Genomic DNA, 16,627 nt, shown 5'->3' with positions numbered 1-16,627 from the left:
CAGCCCCTCGGCGGAGGAACGACCGGCCCCGCGGAGGGCAAGACGGCGGACCCCGCGCCTGCTACCGGCGGCGGCAACGGACCCCCAGCTGCTAGCCATCCTCCGCCGGCAGCTGGAGGTGTCGGAGCAGCACCTCCGGCTGCAGGAGCAGGCGCTGGTCTGGCGCAAGGAGGCATGGGGGGCCTATATGCAGACCATCAACCGGCTGGTTGACTACCTGGCCCCCCATGCCGCGCCGTCCGAGCCACCGCCCGCCATGCCCGCTCCTGCAGCCCCACCACCAGCTGTTCCAGCCGTCGCCGGGCCGTCCGCCGTCGCCCCACCACCTCCCCGCGAGGGCCACCGCGCCGAGGGACCCCTGGAGCCACCTGAGACTCGCCGGCGCCGTTACCTTCCAGTCCAGCCCGCTCCCACCCAGCCGCGGACCAGACTGCAGGCCCGGCGGAGCTCCCGGCCGGGCACGCCCAGTGCTGGGCTGTAGGGGCGAGGGGCCCGGGACGTGGGCCCCCCCCCCTTGTTGGACAGACTTTTGGGACTGCTTTATTTTGGTGCCCCTGTTTGCCCCGTCCCCCCTCTGTAAATAGTTTGCCCCGTTCTCCTCCCTGCTTTTCTTTTTTGTTGATGGTGCACACTTTTATTTGCTTTGTGGTTGTATTGTTTTATTTTTGCCCATCTTGATTTGGTTGAACGTTTGTCCCTCCTTTTTGGTTTCTGTGTCAGATATTTATTTATGTACAAAAAAAAAAAAAAATTCGTTAAGACAAAAAAAACGTTTACGTTCACCCACAAGTTCGTGCTGTCATTTCTCCTGGACAAGTGGGGGGGGGGGCGGGGGGGGGCTCCATGATGTGGGCGTTGGGGCAGGAGTGTTGGGGAGGAAGGGGCGGGCAGTAGGGGGCCTGGGCAGAGTTCACCCCGCGGCCTGTTGGTCGAAGTGGGCCCGCAGGGCCTCCCGGACCCGGGTCCCCTCTGGGTCCACCTGCCGACTGGGGGCAGCAGGTGGCTGCACGTGTGCCCTGCCGGCCTCCGCGGCTCAGCCCTGAAGAAAGCTCTCCCCCTTGCTCTCCATGAGGTTGTGCAGGGCGCAGCAGGCACCCACAATCTGGGGGATGTTGTTGGGGCTGGCATCCAGGCGGGTCAGGAGACATCGCCAGCATCCCTTGAGGCGGCCAAATGAGCGCTCCACCACCTGGCGCGCACGGTTCAGGCGCTCGTTGAAGCGCTCCTGGCTGGCGGAGAGGTGGCCCGGGTAGGGGCGCATGAGCCACGGCCGGAGGGGGTAGGCCGCATCTGCGATGAGGCAGAAGGGCATGGTGGGTGTCCCCCAGAGGGATCTCCCGCTGGGGGATGTAGGTCCCCGCCTCCAGCCGGCGGCACAGGCCCGAGTTCCGGAAAACCCGGGCGTCGTGGGTGCTGCCAGGCCAGCCCACGTAAATGTCCTGGAACCGTCCCCGGCTGTCCACCAAGGCCTGCAGGACGACTGAATGGTAGCCCTTCCAATTGAGGTATCGGCCTCCACTGTGGTGCGGGGCGCGGATGGGGATGTGAGTCCCATCCAGAGCCCCGAAGCAGTTGGGGAAGCCCAGGGTGGCAAAGGCGGCGACAGTGGCATGTGGGTCCCCCAGCCTCACGAGCCTGTGCAGGAGCATGGCGTTGATGGCACGCACGACCTGCAGAGAAAGCACATGGGACAGCCCCAATGAGGGGTGAGCAGGGTGTGCATGGCGCTGCCCTGCCCTGGCCCCCCTGCCCTGCCCTGGCCCCCCTGCTTTGCCCTGGCCTGCCCTGCCCTGGCCCTCCTGCCCTGCCCTGCCCTGCCCTGGCCTGCCCCTGTGGGTTCTCTTACCTCCATGAAGACAGCCCCGACGGTGGCCTTTCCGACACCAAACTGCTGCCCCACGGATCGGTAGCTGTGCGGAGTGGCCAGCTTCCAGACAGCGATGCCGACCCGTTTCTGCACTGTGAGGGCATGCCACATGGCAGTGTCCCGGTGCCTGAGTGCGGGGGTGAGCCACTGGCACAGCTCCAGGAATGTCTGGCGGGTCATCCTGAAGTTCCGGAGCCAGTGGTCGTCGTCCCACTCCCCAAGCACCAGCCGTTCCCACCAGTCAGTGCTGGTGGGGTAGCTCCACAGCCGCCGGCGTGTGAGGCGGGGGGTGGAGCGGGGTGCTGCAGGGGTAGGGGCTGAGACCTGCTGCCCTGGGGGCATCTCCTCCCCTGGGGCAAGAAGGTGCTCAGCTGCCTCCCACATGGCATGAGCCAGGGCAAGCCCTGCTCCTGCCGGGAGGGCTGGGTGGACCTCTAGCTGCTGCTGCTGCTGCTGCTGCTGGGGGTCCATGACTGCGGCGCCCGGGGTCTGTGTGCCTATATGGCTCCTCAGACCGCGTGCTGTGCAGGCTGAGTGTATGTGGGAGGGGCCCTTTAAGGGAGCGGCTAGCTGTTGCCCCGGAAGCGCTAGTCCGCCCGTTGACCCTGTCTGCAGCTGTGCCTGGCATCCCTATTTCGATGTGTGCTACTTGGGCGTGTAGACGTTCCCTCGCTGCGCCTACTTCGATGTTGGGCTGAGCAACGTCGAAGTTGAACATCGACGTTGCCGGCCCTGGAGGACGTGTAGACGTTATTCATCGAAATAGCCTATTTCGATGTTGGCTGCACGTGTAGATGTAGCCTCCATGTCCTGCTGCCACAGACATAATGGAACTAAATTCAGTTGGTTTAACGGATGGATCCCTCCTGCTGCCCTGCTGGACATTAAACCAATTAAATTTAGTTCTTCTGTTTTTTGTGGTGGCAGGGCAGGGAGCTGCAGAGGATTTTTCCTGCAAAGCCCTTATTTTCACTTTGCAGAATCCAGGAGTTCCTCAGAATACCATTTGGGAAACACAGTTAGGAGAAAAAGCTGTTTTTTTAACTTTAATTCATTGTCTATTGACTGCTATTTATTAAGCTGTGTGAAGCTAACAGAAATTGAGGACGTCCAGCACCTCTCTGAATGGAATGTTTTATCATCTTGCTATGTTTTAAACTTTGGAACATCACTGAATAGCATTGGTCTGACTTAACTTTTTCTTAATATAGCACCATAAATATTCTACAGGCAGCTGTAAAATAATTCTTGAACACTGACATCTGAGGCCTTTGAATGAACAATATAGCTTTGGATGCAGATGATCAAAATTGACCTTTGGTAGACATCTAAATCAACTTCTCTTGACTAAGGTAATTAATATTGACCAAGATAAAAAAAAAAATTAAAGGCCAGATATTGATGATGGTGGCATTGAAATGAAAAGTTAGTTATTGATTTTTCTACTATATATTTTGGAGAGTTTGTCTATTCAATCAAGAACTCCTAAATGATAAAATCTAGGACCAACAAATTAGGTATATAGCTTCCTCTTATCATGACTTAAAGCAAGGTAAGGGTTTGGTTGTACCAGGAAAATGGGATGTTTCTGCGATGGGCTTGCTTCTTATGAAACCCAACAAAAGGAGTATCAACAGATCAAGTACAGTCTTCAAAATCAACATAATTAAGTGAATGTTGGAAGAGACTGAACCAAGATGAGCCAGAAAAGTAGGCTGAACCTGGAAAAGGATTGCTTCTCAATAAACGCTACAGAAAAGGGATAAAATGGAGACATTTGAAGAATTGCTCTGTTTTGGCACAGCTAAATCAATGCTTAAGGTTTGAAAACTAGAAGACAATGCTATTGGAAACCATAGTGACTACAGCCCTTTTTGTTGTTAAAACAGAAAATTTATAGGGACAAAGAAAAATATACTTTACTAAAATTAACTTTTTCAAAAAGTGTTATTTTTATAAATACAGTCATTGCAATAAAGCAGGTATGTTTTCCTTTTTATTAAAAACCAAACCAAACAAAACAAAAACAGCTTTAATTGAGTTGAGCACCTGAGTAATGCCAGGTAAATCTGCTAGTTAATAAATAATTGAAAGATGAGTTGATTAAAAATAGCCTTGAATAGTGAATAATAAAGTGTTCAACGGTTATATTTATTTGTCAAATATCCTACAGACTTGCTTAAATATCTTCCCAAATAGACAAAAAGAGACAATTTCCTGAAACAGTCTAGTGATCATCTCAAACATGATATAATAGTGTAGCGGGATATAAGAAGATGATAATGTGGGATTTGGGGAAAGAAGACAAGTAATTACAGCAGACAAAACTGGAGATAGAGAACCTAGATGAGAATTTAGTTAGCTAGACAGAAAATGTTGGGTCTTAGAAATATTGTGGAGGAAAATGTGATAGGATTTGGACCTGGTTTGGATCTCTGCAAAGTACAGTAAAAAAAATTGCTCACACAGACTCTGACTTCTGTTACTTAACTCCAGAGTAACTCCACTAAGTTTGTTTGTGTACTGGTGGAACAGAAAGAAACTCTTGCACATCATTTTCAAGTAATAAATAGTGATTGCCTTTGACTGGTGTGTGTAAGTTTTTTAATCTAATGAAATATGTCTTGTTTTCACATGTTCTTGTGTTATAACTTCCACTGTTGTATTTACCTACATCATAGAGCTGCAAGGGACCTTGAATTCAGTCCTCTGCACTCACAGCAGGGCCTATCACTGTTTTTGACAGACTTATTATTATTATTTATTTTTTTTTTTAAATCTGTTTGCCCTAGATCCCTAACTGGCCCTCATGAGGATGGAGCTCATGACCCTGGGTTAAGCAGGCCAATGCTTAAGTCACTGAGCTATTCTTCCCCCTGCTAGTTTAATAAGGAAAACACATTTCCTGTACATGAGTTTCTGGTGGAATGCCAACCCAAATAAACAAAATGAAAATGTTAAATGATAAATTAATGGATTAAACAGTTGGTCTTGGGAAAGTTGAAGAAGAGTCATTGCACTTCCTTTGTTTTCCTCTTTGTGCTTGTTGCACAGTTTGGAGTGTGTAACATGGCTTCCATTTGTATGTTAATGGCTGACATCATTACACATAAAATTGAGATTGCATTTGTTAGTCCTAATACAGTAAGCAAAATAGTCAAAAAAAATTGGAGGAACTTAGTCGTCTTGTTCTTACATGCAGCTTACATTTATGGAGCTATTTTAGGCCCATTCAAAATACAGGAGAGAGAATGATAATTTCCTTTAAATGGACGTCCTGCATTGTAGGGGAAGCCTAATTTTTTGTGATACAGAATCATTTGATTAATACTAATTAAATGGGAGGAAGTTGATTAAATTATCTTGAATATCTAAACAAAATGAGGATAAAATGCATGTCCCAGAAGATGTCCTTTGTACCTATGTATGGTAATATAATCTGTCTGTGTGAGGGCCTAGGGCTTGATCCTCGGCTGGTAAAAATTCTCATAGATGGAATCTTTAAACAAGGGCCAGACCCTTGACTTGGGTCAACTGAAGTTAATAGAGGACTAAGGATTCTTCTTTATCCTTTCCTCCTTTGAGCAATTGAAGTTCAAACAAATTCTCTTCCCACCATGAGGGTGGACCCTGGCTCGTTGGAAGTTGTCGATAATGTCCATTGTACTTATCTGCTGGAGAGTGATGCAAGAGGCACCTCCTTTCCCAAGCTAAGAAGAGTGGAATGGAAAAAATGGGAATTAGGAGAAAATGGGACTAAGAGAAGAGATGAATCAGCAATGAACCATTTGATGTGGAGAAGTCAGGGAGCAGGTGCCTAGTGGTGCTGATGCCTGTGTATTTTAGTGCACATTTTGTGTTCAGTTGAGTTTGAATTTTTAGCTTTTAATTGTCTCCAGCTTTTGTAGAAGCTGCACAGCAGCCTATTATGTGTGCACCCCTAGCCTGAACCCATGGCCTAGAATTGCTGTCGCTAGGGGGAGAGGCACCCACCCATGGCCCCGCACCAGAGATTGGGCTGCAAGCAGATGTGTCTTCCCAACATAGCCCCAGGGCAGCCTGCACCCAAAACCTCTTGTCCCCAGTCCAGAGTCCCCTCCACACCTGAACACCTCAGCCTTTCCCCCACCATATGAATTTTGTGTGACACATCACCTCCATATTGGTGCACATAACAAAATCTATTGCCCACATGTGTGGGGAAAAATTAGAGGGACCACCTATCGCAGGTATGTTGGGGATGAACAAAAGGAGTTTTAAAACCAGACGATGCCCATGGGTTATTGTTCTGAAAAACCCCATGTTTTTTTGACAACGTATTTATTTTGGCTCAAGGTGGGTGAAGGGGCTCTGACTCAAGATATTTAGACTCTTGCCATTGATGGCCACTTCCCCAATTTACTCAGGGGTTTCTCATTCATCACCTGGGAGCAGAAACCACTGTCTCTTGTCACATCATCATCAGCACTGATAGCTGTTACCATGGGCTGAATCAAACTTTTGCAGCAAAAAGTGTATTTTGGCCAGGTCTGCACTAGAGCATATTTGGCAGTATGACGCGTCCCAGGTTCTGAAGTGAAATAAGCTACAAAATCAGAGGCACTTTTATGTGGTCTGATTTTTTTTCTACAGTGAGGTTTTTGCTGAAATAGCAATATAACCCCAAATCACAAAATTAACCAGTGTTGCTACAGGTTGAACCTTGTTAGTCTCGGACTCTCTAGTCCAGCAAAATCGGTGTTCTGGAAAGACCACCAGTGTTGCTGGATCAAAGAGCCCTGGCAGCTGGGACCTGCAGCTGGGAGCCAGGAGTGGAGACAAGCCCGGATCCAGCAGTAGGGGAGACAGAACTGACATCCCCTCCCATTTGGGACTAATCAGATCTCAAGAGTGTTGGACCAGGGTGGTCCAACCTGTATATTGCTAAAAGTTTCTAGTATGGACCCGGGCTTGGATTTTGCAGTTTTGCAAACCCTGGACTACTAATATACTCAAAATTAGAAATATATCCGAGTTTAGAAAAGAACTATTTAGAGTTGTGAATGGATTTTAGTACAGTGTGCTACAAATTGCACAGGAATGGCACACTTGAAAAATCCTAGAGGGTGCACATTTATGAGCAAAGATCACTGTTGCCTAGATAAGGAATGCATTTGAGGGCCAATGTGAGAAAAGTTGAGGTCTCAGGCTCCAGGCAAAAATGGAAGTTGTGTGACCTAATGTGTGGAATTGCACGTGGCCCATTTTATTTAACATGTGGCACATAATCTCAGTTTACATCTATAAACATCTTTTTTTTTTTTAAAAAAATGCACGAAAATAATTAATTTCCCTTTAAGTTACTTAGTGTGTAGTTTAAATGTTAGTTATTTTTTATTATTTTTGGCTGGCTGCTGTAATATTTGTGGAATAATAAAATGTTTCACTTCCTCTCTCATTATGAAGCAGTTTCTTATTTAAAATTGCTGTTTTGTAAGTGAAGATTTGCGTCTCATTGTACAGCTGGGCTCCAATAAACTGTTTCTTGATATCTTTACAATATTCTAGACTAGTAAGCTATTGTCCTAGGCCTTGTTCTGCCCTTGGTTAGATATCCAGAATATTTATTGAAGTCAGTTGTAATAGATGTTACTATCCTAGGTTAGAGATTGTCACATAAATAACTTCATGCTCTGGTAACATGGGGCTTGTTCTTAATTTTGAAAGTAGTATTTCATATCTGTGCCTCAAAAATTGAGTATCTTTATAGCAGAGCTCCGGCTTTGCTTCAGGGGTCATGTATCTTCTCAGTGGTTAGGGATTATCTCAGAGGCTCACTGCGGCTCTCATAGCCTTTGTCCCTTAGTGGAGGCAAGGGACACAGCCTACTGAGCCTTCATCATAGGCTAGTCAATGAGTATGATGTGAGAATCCTCTCAATCTTCCCTCTCAGGGAGTGTCTCTGTTGTGGTGTGGGGAGGCTTGGGGGTTCTGCTTCAGGTTCCAGCCCAGGGAATGGCTTCAGGAGTCTTATGGTGTCAGCCTAACTAAATTGGTTCTAGTACATTCCTGATTGCTCTGGAGCAGCCCCTGCCTTGGTCATGCAAGGAACAGAAAATTATTCACCCTGTGTTCAGTGTATTTACCTTCGACAAGACTACTGCAGTCAACAGATCTTGGTCTGTCACAGCTTTCACTCTATGGCTATGTCTACACTAGCCAAAAACTTTGAAATGGCCATGCAAATGGCCATTTCGAAGTTTACTAATGAAGCGCTAAAATACATATTCAGCACTTCATTAGCATGCGGGCGGCCGCGGAGCTTCGAAATTGATGCGGCTCGCCGCCGTGCGGCTTGTCCAGACGGGGCTTCTTTTTGAAAGGACGCCACCTACTTCAAAGTCCCCTTATCCCAATGGGAATAAGAGGACTTCGAAGTAGCTGGGGTCCTTTTGAAAAGGAGCCCCGTCTGGACGAGCCGCATGGCGGCGAGCCATGTCAATTTCAAAGTGCTGTGGCCGCCCGCATGCTAATGAAGTGCTGAATATGTATTTCAGTGCTTCATTAGTAAACTTTGAAATGGCCATTTGCATGGCCATTTCGAAGTTTCTGGCTAAAGTAGACACAGCCTGTAAGTTACAATTCGAGGCCAAGATTTTCCCCAGTGATCAGTTTATTTCTGAGTGCCACCTTTTTTGAGTCCCAGCTTGAGACACACCCTCTAGGTCCTGATTTAAGTGCTGAGTACCACCATCAACTGGGCCTGACTTTCAGAGGAGATGTCTCAAGTTAAATACACAAATATTGATGTATATGTCCAAAATAGTCTGTAGCCTCTTTGGGGATTTCTGATGTTGCTGAGCTACAGCTAATGATACCTTTATTAAGTGAGCACATCCTGCCAAACATACTGTAAAAACAGATCCATTAATAATCATATGCTTAGTTGCATGGTTTTAACATCTTTCATAAGCAACTAACATTCACCTGTGAAGCCTAAAGATAAAACTCTCAGTCTAAATCTCCCCCAAATGTCCCTTTAATAATTTTATGAGATAGAATGTCATTTTATGCACACTAGAATGACAGGAGAAGCTCCATAAAGTACTTGCTGGAATTAAAAAAATACAACAAAATATTTGTCCATTTATGTATTTAGATTTTTTTGAATTAACTATTTTCCAGAATCTTTGTGGTTAATGTAGAAAATGTTAGTAATTTTGCTGCAAATAAATTGATCAGTATGCAAGATGGTGGCTGCTGGCTGAATCATGGTCCACAGTTAAGGTAAACAGATCTGTGATGACATTTTCTGAGCAGAATACCAAAGCAGTTGCATTCCTTCCCAGAGGTTTCTGATGTTTCTCCATATGCGGATAAAATTTCTTTCTAGAAGGTTTTTGTCACAGGAAAGAGATTGTTCTGTAGAGGTGAGATTTATTGTATTTATGAGTGACTTGATACTACAACTATGTTAAGAGCATTTAAGGAGTATTGCTTCTTTTGCCTATCCTATTTAATGGTAAATTTGTTTGACCTGTTGTCTGTTTAATTTCCCTGTTAATGGTATGTATGTATAATACAATTATTTAAAAAATTCTATTTATTATTATTATTATTTTAAATTTGTACTGGTGTATGGATTTTCTGTTTTTTTTCTTTCTCTGTAATAAAAATGCCAAAATGATGTGACTAGATTGACAATTAGATTGTACTGTAGTTGTTATGAAATATTCTTCATGGTAGCTGTGCTTTTACTTGGCAAGTTCTGAATTCGCAAATGTGTTTTTATTTCATTCTTCTTAAATGCACCTGTACTTGGTTGTAAAACCCTTCATCATCTGTTAGTGGCTGTAGATCTTAATTCTTTGTGATTTTGAAAACAGTGTTTTATCCATTAGCTAAAGACGTTTTAAAATCTGCCTTTGTAGAACATTTTAAAACATTTTCTCAGTTTCTGTTCAAGGGACATGGTTAATGTCAGACTGATTTACTCTGATATTTTAGTCCAGAGATTGGCAACCTTTCCAAGGTAGAGTGCTGAAATTTGACCTTTTGATCTCTAAAAAGTATCAGTGGCACGTGGATAATATGTAAGGTCACTATTAGTCCTCTTTTGACAGCTTCATTAATAAGTACCTTAAGATATAGAGCTTTACCATTTACGTGGCGGTTGGTAATGTTAGCTAGTCTTTTGTTAATCCACAGACTTTGAGCAAGATCCCAGCAGAATGGGGAAAGAGAGGTGGGGTTGAGCTCCTTCCTCATGTGCTGATGAAAATCTGCTCATGTGCCACTCTTGGCACTTGGGCAGCGGGTTGCTGACCCCTGTTGTGGTCAGTTTGTGGACCGGCAGTCAAATCCATAATATTTATGTTTATATAAATGACATCTCTCGTGCATAGATGCAAGGGCTTGGGGTACTGCTGCATCCTCTGGCTTGACATTGTTTCTGTTATATCCAGGATTTACAATTTGGTTCAGTGGCCCTCAGCACATCCACTATAAAAATTGTTTCGGCGCCCTTGCTCTCAGGTTTAGTCATGCACTGATACTTAGTTCTAATGTAATCTGTCATATTACAATGAATGGTAAGAGAGAAAAGAATACTGGAAGGTACATCCCCAATGGTGCCTAATATTTAGTAGTAAATGTTGCACTTGTCACAAGATTTGAAAGTTGGAGAGCTTCAGAGCCCCTTGAAGTCAGTAGAATGATTGTCATTGGTTTCAGTGGGCTTTGGATTGGGGCCAGCATTACTTGCCGTGAAGCAAAGACTGTGCAGTAATGGCCATTCTAGATGGAGGAGAGCATGTGTCCCTTTGGTAACTTCAGAGCTTCACAAGCAGCGGTTTATGAATGCACTAGCAGAATCTTCTCTGCATCTGGACAACACAAAGTGTAAAGCTGCACAACTGGTCAGCAACAGTCCTCTGAAAGTTCTGTCTGCAAGCCATAAGCATGTATTGCACTACACCTGAGCTACAGCTTCAGCGTTCAAATCCAGAATTGGAGGTGGAATACTCAGAAGCTTGGCAGTGCTTGAATTTGAAATTTTTGGCTTAGGGGCCAATCTCTGGTAAGCGACATTCAACTAAAATAAAATAAAATAAAATAAAATATATTTTTCCTCAGCTATCCAATCCAGTGATCTTGTGCACTGAGATTGCTGAGGTTTAGACCCTCAGTTGTTGTGTTTGGAGGATAGCACGCAAGATCAGTCTCGGCAGTACAAAGAACCAAAACCGGTTGTTGTCAAAGTCACATATATGTACTTACAAGTCTATCTAAAATAAACCTTCAGACCAAATTTTACCTAATTTCGTATTTGACTCTGTGAACTGTAAGTAACAGACTTAAAACGGTATAATAAAGGCCAGAACAAATACAAACTTTTACGTGCAGCTGGAATTTCTCAATGCTTTTTAATGTGCATCTTCAAAAAATTCCAAGCACTTTGCTGTGACCTACATGAATTACAACCTTATTCCAGAGGTGGGAGAGTGACCGCTAAGAGGACTACAGCCACTGACGTAATCCTAGGCCAACTCACAAGGCCAATTCTGTCACCCTTACTTTGAGTTCAGATTGAACTTCTCTAGTCTGAAACTCTCTCATCCGGCAGCCTCTGTAATCTGGTATGATTTTGGGTAGCTAGATCACCATTTATCATGGGTGTGGCCAAGTTTCCCGTGGTTCCATAAAGTTTTACAGCCACCAGTCCTGGCTCTGTGTTATTTAATTGTAAGTTACCCCTACATGTCTTCTAAGAGCCCAGTAAGCAGTGGGAGTGTTGGTAATGTGTTAGGTAGGGATGGAACTAATTGCTTTGAGAAGGAGGTCAAATCTGAGCCAGACTTCCTGGAATCAATAATGTATAGGTTGCTGACCACCTACTGGGTGGATTTTCCACTTGGTTAGCATTTGGAGTGTATACTTTGGGGCAGAATCCGATCTCAGCGACATAGCCTTGTCTCCCCCATGATACTGGGAATTGGTAATGGTGTCCTCTTGCCAGCTGTGTTAATCCTAGAGTCTCCCCTGTGTAGTAATGATGGTGTCATCAGGAAATGAAAGCTCCTTTCTGACATGTTTGATATCGCAGTCATGGCCCTTAGACGTACTACTGTCACAATATTTATTACACCAATAAATCGTTAGACCTTACCTTCCCCAAGGATTCAATATCTGCTGATCATGCCATAGGTTTTTAGGGCAGGAATTCAGTATTGGACAGCTAGTTGCTTTAGGCTATGATGCATCCGGCATTCTAGAGCCATGGTGGAGCCCACGGTAGTCACTGTCACCATGTTTTATGTTTGTATATAGGGCTGTATTGATGTGCTTGCAAGCATACCATGTCCTCAGATTGGCTCCTCAGTGGGCTCTAAGGAACCGAAACTCCCCTCTGTGTTCTCAAATTATGATATTGACTTTCTGAAGTCTGATGGGCTTTCCTTGTCAGTGCTCCTAAACTGTTTCTACACATGCCACTTTTTCCGAAAGCGGCATGCTAATAAATGGCTCGAAAAATGCTAATCAGGCATGGATGTAAATTTCTGGCGCCTCATTAGCATACAGCCACATGATTCAGAGCCCGGAAGAAGCTCTTCCAGACTACAAAACAGCATGTAGAGGTGGCCCCACTCCCCACCCCCTGGGGATCTCCCAAAAGGAAATCCTCCTTCCGGTATCCCCTTCTTCAGGAAGCTCTTTCCTTCCAGGGGATCCCCCACGGGACCGTGCCTCTACATGCTGTTTTGGAGCCCAGAAAAGCTTCTTCCAGACTCTGAATCATGTGGCCGTATGCTAATGAGGCACCGGCAATTTACATCTGCGCCTCGTTAGTATTTTTCGGGCCATTTATTAGCATGCTGCTTTTGGAAAAAGAGTCATGTATAGAAATGGTCCTAGTATGCTGAGAATGTGCATGAAAAAGTACACTGGGTCTGTTGACTCTGAAATTAGCTTTTAGATGCCATATTTTTGGTCTGTGGTGTTGGAGATTTAAGCTTCCTGAGCAATGCTCTGTTCTTCCCATTTTTCCTGGATGGATGTGAGTTTTAGTTGCTTCAGGAATTCCTCCTTTAGCTGGCTTTAAATTTTAAGGTGACTGGGTCCATGATTTTGCCATACTTGCAGCCAACCGCTCCGCTCCCCCGCTCTTTTTTTCTTTAAAGTATTCCATATTTGGCTGAAAAAGGAGCCTTAAGGGTTGATCTCCATTGTTCATAGCTCTTTTTAGAAGTACGAATAGCTGCATTTCAAGTTTTTGAAATGAATATCTATCTGCCTACCATGCCTGTAAGTTGATTGGTTAAGTCATGTATTATGAACATATGGCCAAGAAGCCAGTGAAAGGCCATGCTGCCTCACAGATTTCCACCGTTTGAGCTGAGTGGAACAAATTCACCACACTGGAAACTTCGAGTTCATGTAAATTGTCCTGGCATCGCCCTTCTGAATTCATTCCTGTGTGGTCACAGAGAGATGAGGCAAACTTACGGAGTTTACCATGCTCCTCAAATAAGACTTCTGACAATCTTTAAAAATGCTGCTACCAAGGATGGATTAGGTGACCAAAGATGCTTTGACAACACAAATAAGTGCAGTTTAAAATGATATTTTTTAAAACCACAACATTTCAAAATACGAGAATTAATATTTAGGTAAGTCTACACTAGATGAGAAATTGGATCTAAGATATGCAACTCCAGGAATGAGAATAGTGTAGTGGGAGTCAGTGTACCATAGGTTGATTTTCTTCTCCATAACCAGAATGGGAGATTGATGGGAGAAACTCTCCCATTGACTTCCCTTACTCCTTGCAACTGCAGCTGACTAGGGCACCCTCAGGGTTTGATTTAGTGAGTTCCTACTTGGTGCACTAAATCAAAATCCAAAGGTTTGATCTCAGCATTGTCAGTGCTTCAGTAAGTGTAGATATATCCTTTCTGTTTAAGTTTGATGTCAGTTGCATTTTGAGGGGCAATCAGATGCTGAGTATATGAAGAACACTCTTTCTTATCCAGCCTGTGTTTGCTCTTGGTATGTGCTCATTGTCGCCAGTTTTCTCTCCATCCTTCCAAAAGATCCAGCCTACCAGCTTCTTCGAGGAAGGGGAAGAGTAATAAAATACATCCAGTTTGCACAGTTGTGGTACAGTTTAACAGAGCATTTTTTGGGTGGTTCTTATTGTGATTTTTGATTGGTAGTAGGTGACTGAGATACTACAGGTTTGCGTGGACACTGAGCTAAATAGGAGGATCGGAAAAGCGGGCACAACTCTGTCCAGACTCAGCAAGAGAGTGTGGAATAACAACAAGCTGTACACTCACACCAAAATGCAAGTCTACAGAGCCTGCATCCTCAGCACCCTCCTTTATGGCAGCGAGACTTGGACCCTGTATGCCCGCCAGGAAAAGAGGCTGAACGTCTTCCACTTGCGCTGCCTCAGGCACATCCTTGGCATATCATGGAAGGACCGAGTGACCGATACCGCCGTCCTCGAGCAAGCTGGAATCCCAACCATGCACACCCTCCTCAGGCAGCGTCAGCTCCGCTGGCTTGGCCACGTCCACAGGATGAATGATGGAAGGATTCCAAAAGACATCCTGTATGGTGAGCTAGCTTCTGGCAAAAGACCTCCCGGACGCCCCCAGTTGCGCTACAAAGATGTCTGCAAGAGAGACCTCAGAGAGGTAGACATCGAGCTGGACAACTGGGGAGAGCTAGCAAACGACCGCAGCAGTTGGAGGCAGGGGTAACACAAGGGCCTTCAGAAGGGTGAGATGAGGATCAGACAGCTAGCAGAGGAGAAGCGAGCGCACAGAAAGCACAATAAGGACTTGCCAGACACCCACCACATCTGCAAGAGATGCAGCAAGGACTGTCACTCTCGTGTGGGTCTTCATAGTCACAGTAGTCACGATCCATAGTCTATGCAGACTGAAGCATGCCTACTACTACTGATTCTACAAAATCCGTACAGACACTGAACCAATGACAGAGAGAGAGAGATGGGAAAAGAATACGTTGTTCTATTTTTCATGGCATGGCAATCAGCGTAGCCAAATGGTTCACACCGCGCCATTGATAGAGATGGGGATAAGAACCTAAGAGTGTAAACTCTTCCAGGATGCATCTGTCTTCCTGTATTTTTGTATGGCACCTTGCATGTTGGGACATTAATTCTGATTAGGGTCTCGAAATACTACCAGAATGTAAATAACATCACCTGAGGCCCAGTCTCTTGTTCTAGACTTCTTTGCAGCTCAGAATTACCAGCATATAGGTTTGTCATAGTTTTTCATATTGCTTTTTAATATATTTTAAAATTGTACCTAATCTAGATAAATGTGTGCCCCACGACTTAATTCATTTCAGTAAATGTGAGGGAGCTTACATGATGTGAAATACTGCAAGGCTTCATTGGCAGCTCCTGTACAGTCAGGAACAAAAGTACAGTGAGATAATAGGTAAATGAAATACAGAGCTTCCTGTATGCTGTGATTTGTGTGTCTCTGCAATTGCACTCAGGATGGCTACTGACTCAGTTGAAGCTATTGCAAGAGTGTAATGAATTTGACGTAATTTGTACAGTTCTCTAAACCCCAAAGGCTAGATTTGTCCTTTAATTTAGAAATAAAAGGAAAGATCTTGCTGCAGTGATTCTTTTTAAAAAGAGCCTCCTGTACATCGTTATTGCTGGCTGCTCCTTTCAGTAGTGGATAACATGATTCATTCGGTATTACAGAAATGGCTTCAGATATTCCTGGATCAGTGGCGTTGCCGGTTGCACCTATGGCAACAGGACAGGTGAGAATGGCAGGATCCATGCCTTCTAGAGGAGGAAAGAGGAGGTCTGGGTAAGTTATTTCATTTATCAGTGGTGAAACTGAGAGCTATTTGTATTCAAAAGTGAAAATGGGTACATGTACTAACAAGCATCACAACACTGGCTTGTTGTGGTCTGGTTTTCTTTTCACTGTGCATGATGTTGTTGCAATACTGAGTTTGCTGATGTGTGTATTTTGCTTGGTGGTGGTCAATCCTCACATGGTTACAGATTGTGTTTCAGATTGGATAAGCATCCAGAATTCAGGTATCTGGTCCTGAAACCATTGAACACATAGGCTGCGTCTAGATTCAGACCAGCTGCTGGCAGCATAATGCAAATGAGGAGGGTCCATGAAATTGCAAATGACTGGTCATTTGCATATTCACACAACTCATTTGCATATCTACAGCCGAAAACAAGCAGTGTAGACATGGTTCTGCCAGCAGACACCCCCTGCCTCTCATGTCACCACCCCCTTGTCTGAGGAGAAAATCAGGGTTCAGGGGCTAGCAATAGAGGGCTTTTTGCTGACAAAACCACATCTGGACTGCTTGTTTTCTGCGGCAGATGTGCAAATGAGTTGTGTGAATATGCAAATGAGCAGCCATAGGCAATTTCATGAGTCCTGATTTGCATCATGTGGCTGGCAGCTGGACTGAATCTAGACTCAGCCATAGTAGTTACTCAGATGAGTAATCCTATTGGTCTCCATGGGATTTCTCAAGTGAGTAAGTTGAGGATGATGTAGTTCTGGTTGCATATGCAGATTTAGTCAAACCTCTTTGGTCTGAAAACTGGGCCTAGAATCTTCCAGCTACACATTTTCTGCTTAAATTTCCAGTACTGAAATTCTCCATTTTCTGCATGTGTCATTGAAACCACAGTACAGCCTCTCTCGAGATATTTTGGCTTGTCATATCCTGGGCCTGACTGGAAACCAG

At 44.9% G+C, this 16,627-nt stretch overlaps 1 protein-coding gene across 5 annotated transcripts in view; it reads left to right on the top strand.

The window, feature by feature from the left end:
* ARNT2 (aryl hydrocarbon receptor nuclear translocator 2) overlaps positions 1-16,627 on the top strand; it is a 155,663-nt gene that overhangs the window by 19,486 nt on the left and 119,550 nt on the right. For all 5 annotated transcript variants that reach the window (XM_075007309.1, XM_075007311.1, XM_075007310.1 and 2 more), the window contains exon 2: positions 15,603-15,714. In XM_075007309.1, the coding sequence (XP_074863410.1) occupies positions 15,603-15,714 (112 nt within the window). The remainder of the gene's footprint in view (positions 1-15,602; positions 15,715-16,627) is intronic.

Source organism: Carettochelys insculpta, chromosome 12 (genome assembly GCF_033958435.1).
Source record: "Carettochelys insculpta isolate YL-2023 chromosome 12, ASM3395843v1, whole genome shotgun sequence".
Lineage (NCBI taxonomy): Eukaryota > Metazoa > Chordata > Testudines > Carettochelyidae > Carettochelys > Carettochelys insculpta.
This window is presented reverse-complemented; position numbering and strand designations above follow the sequence as displayed.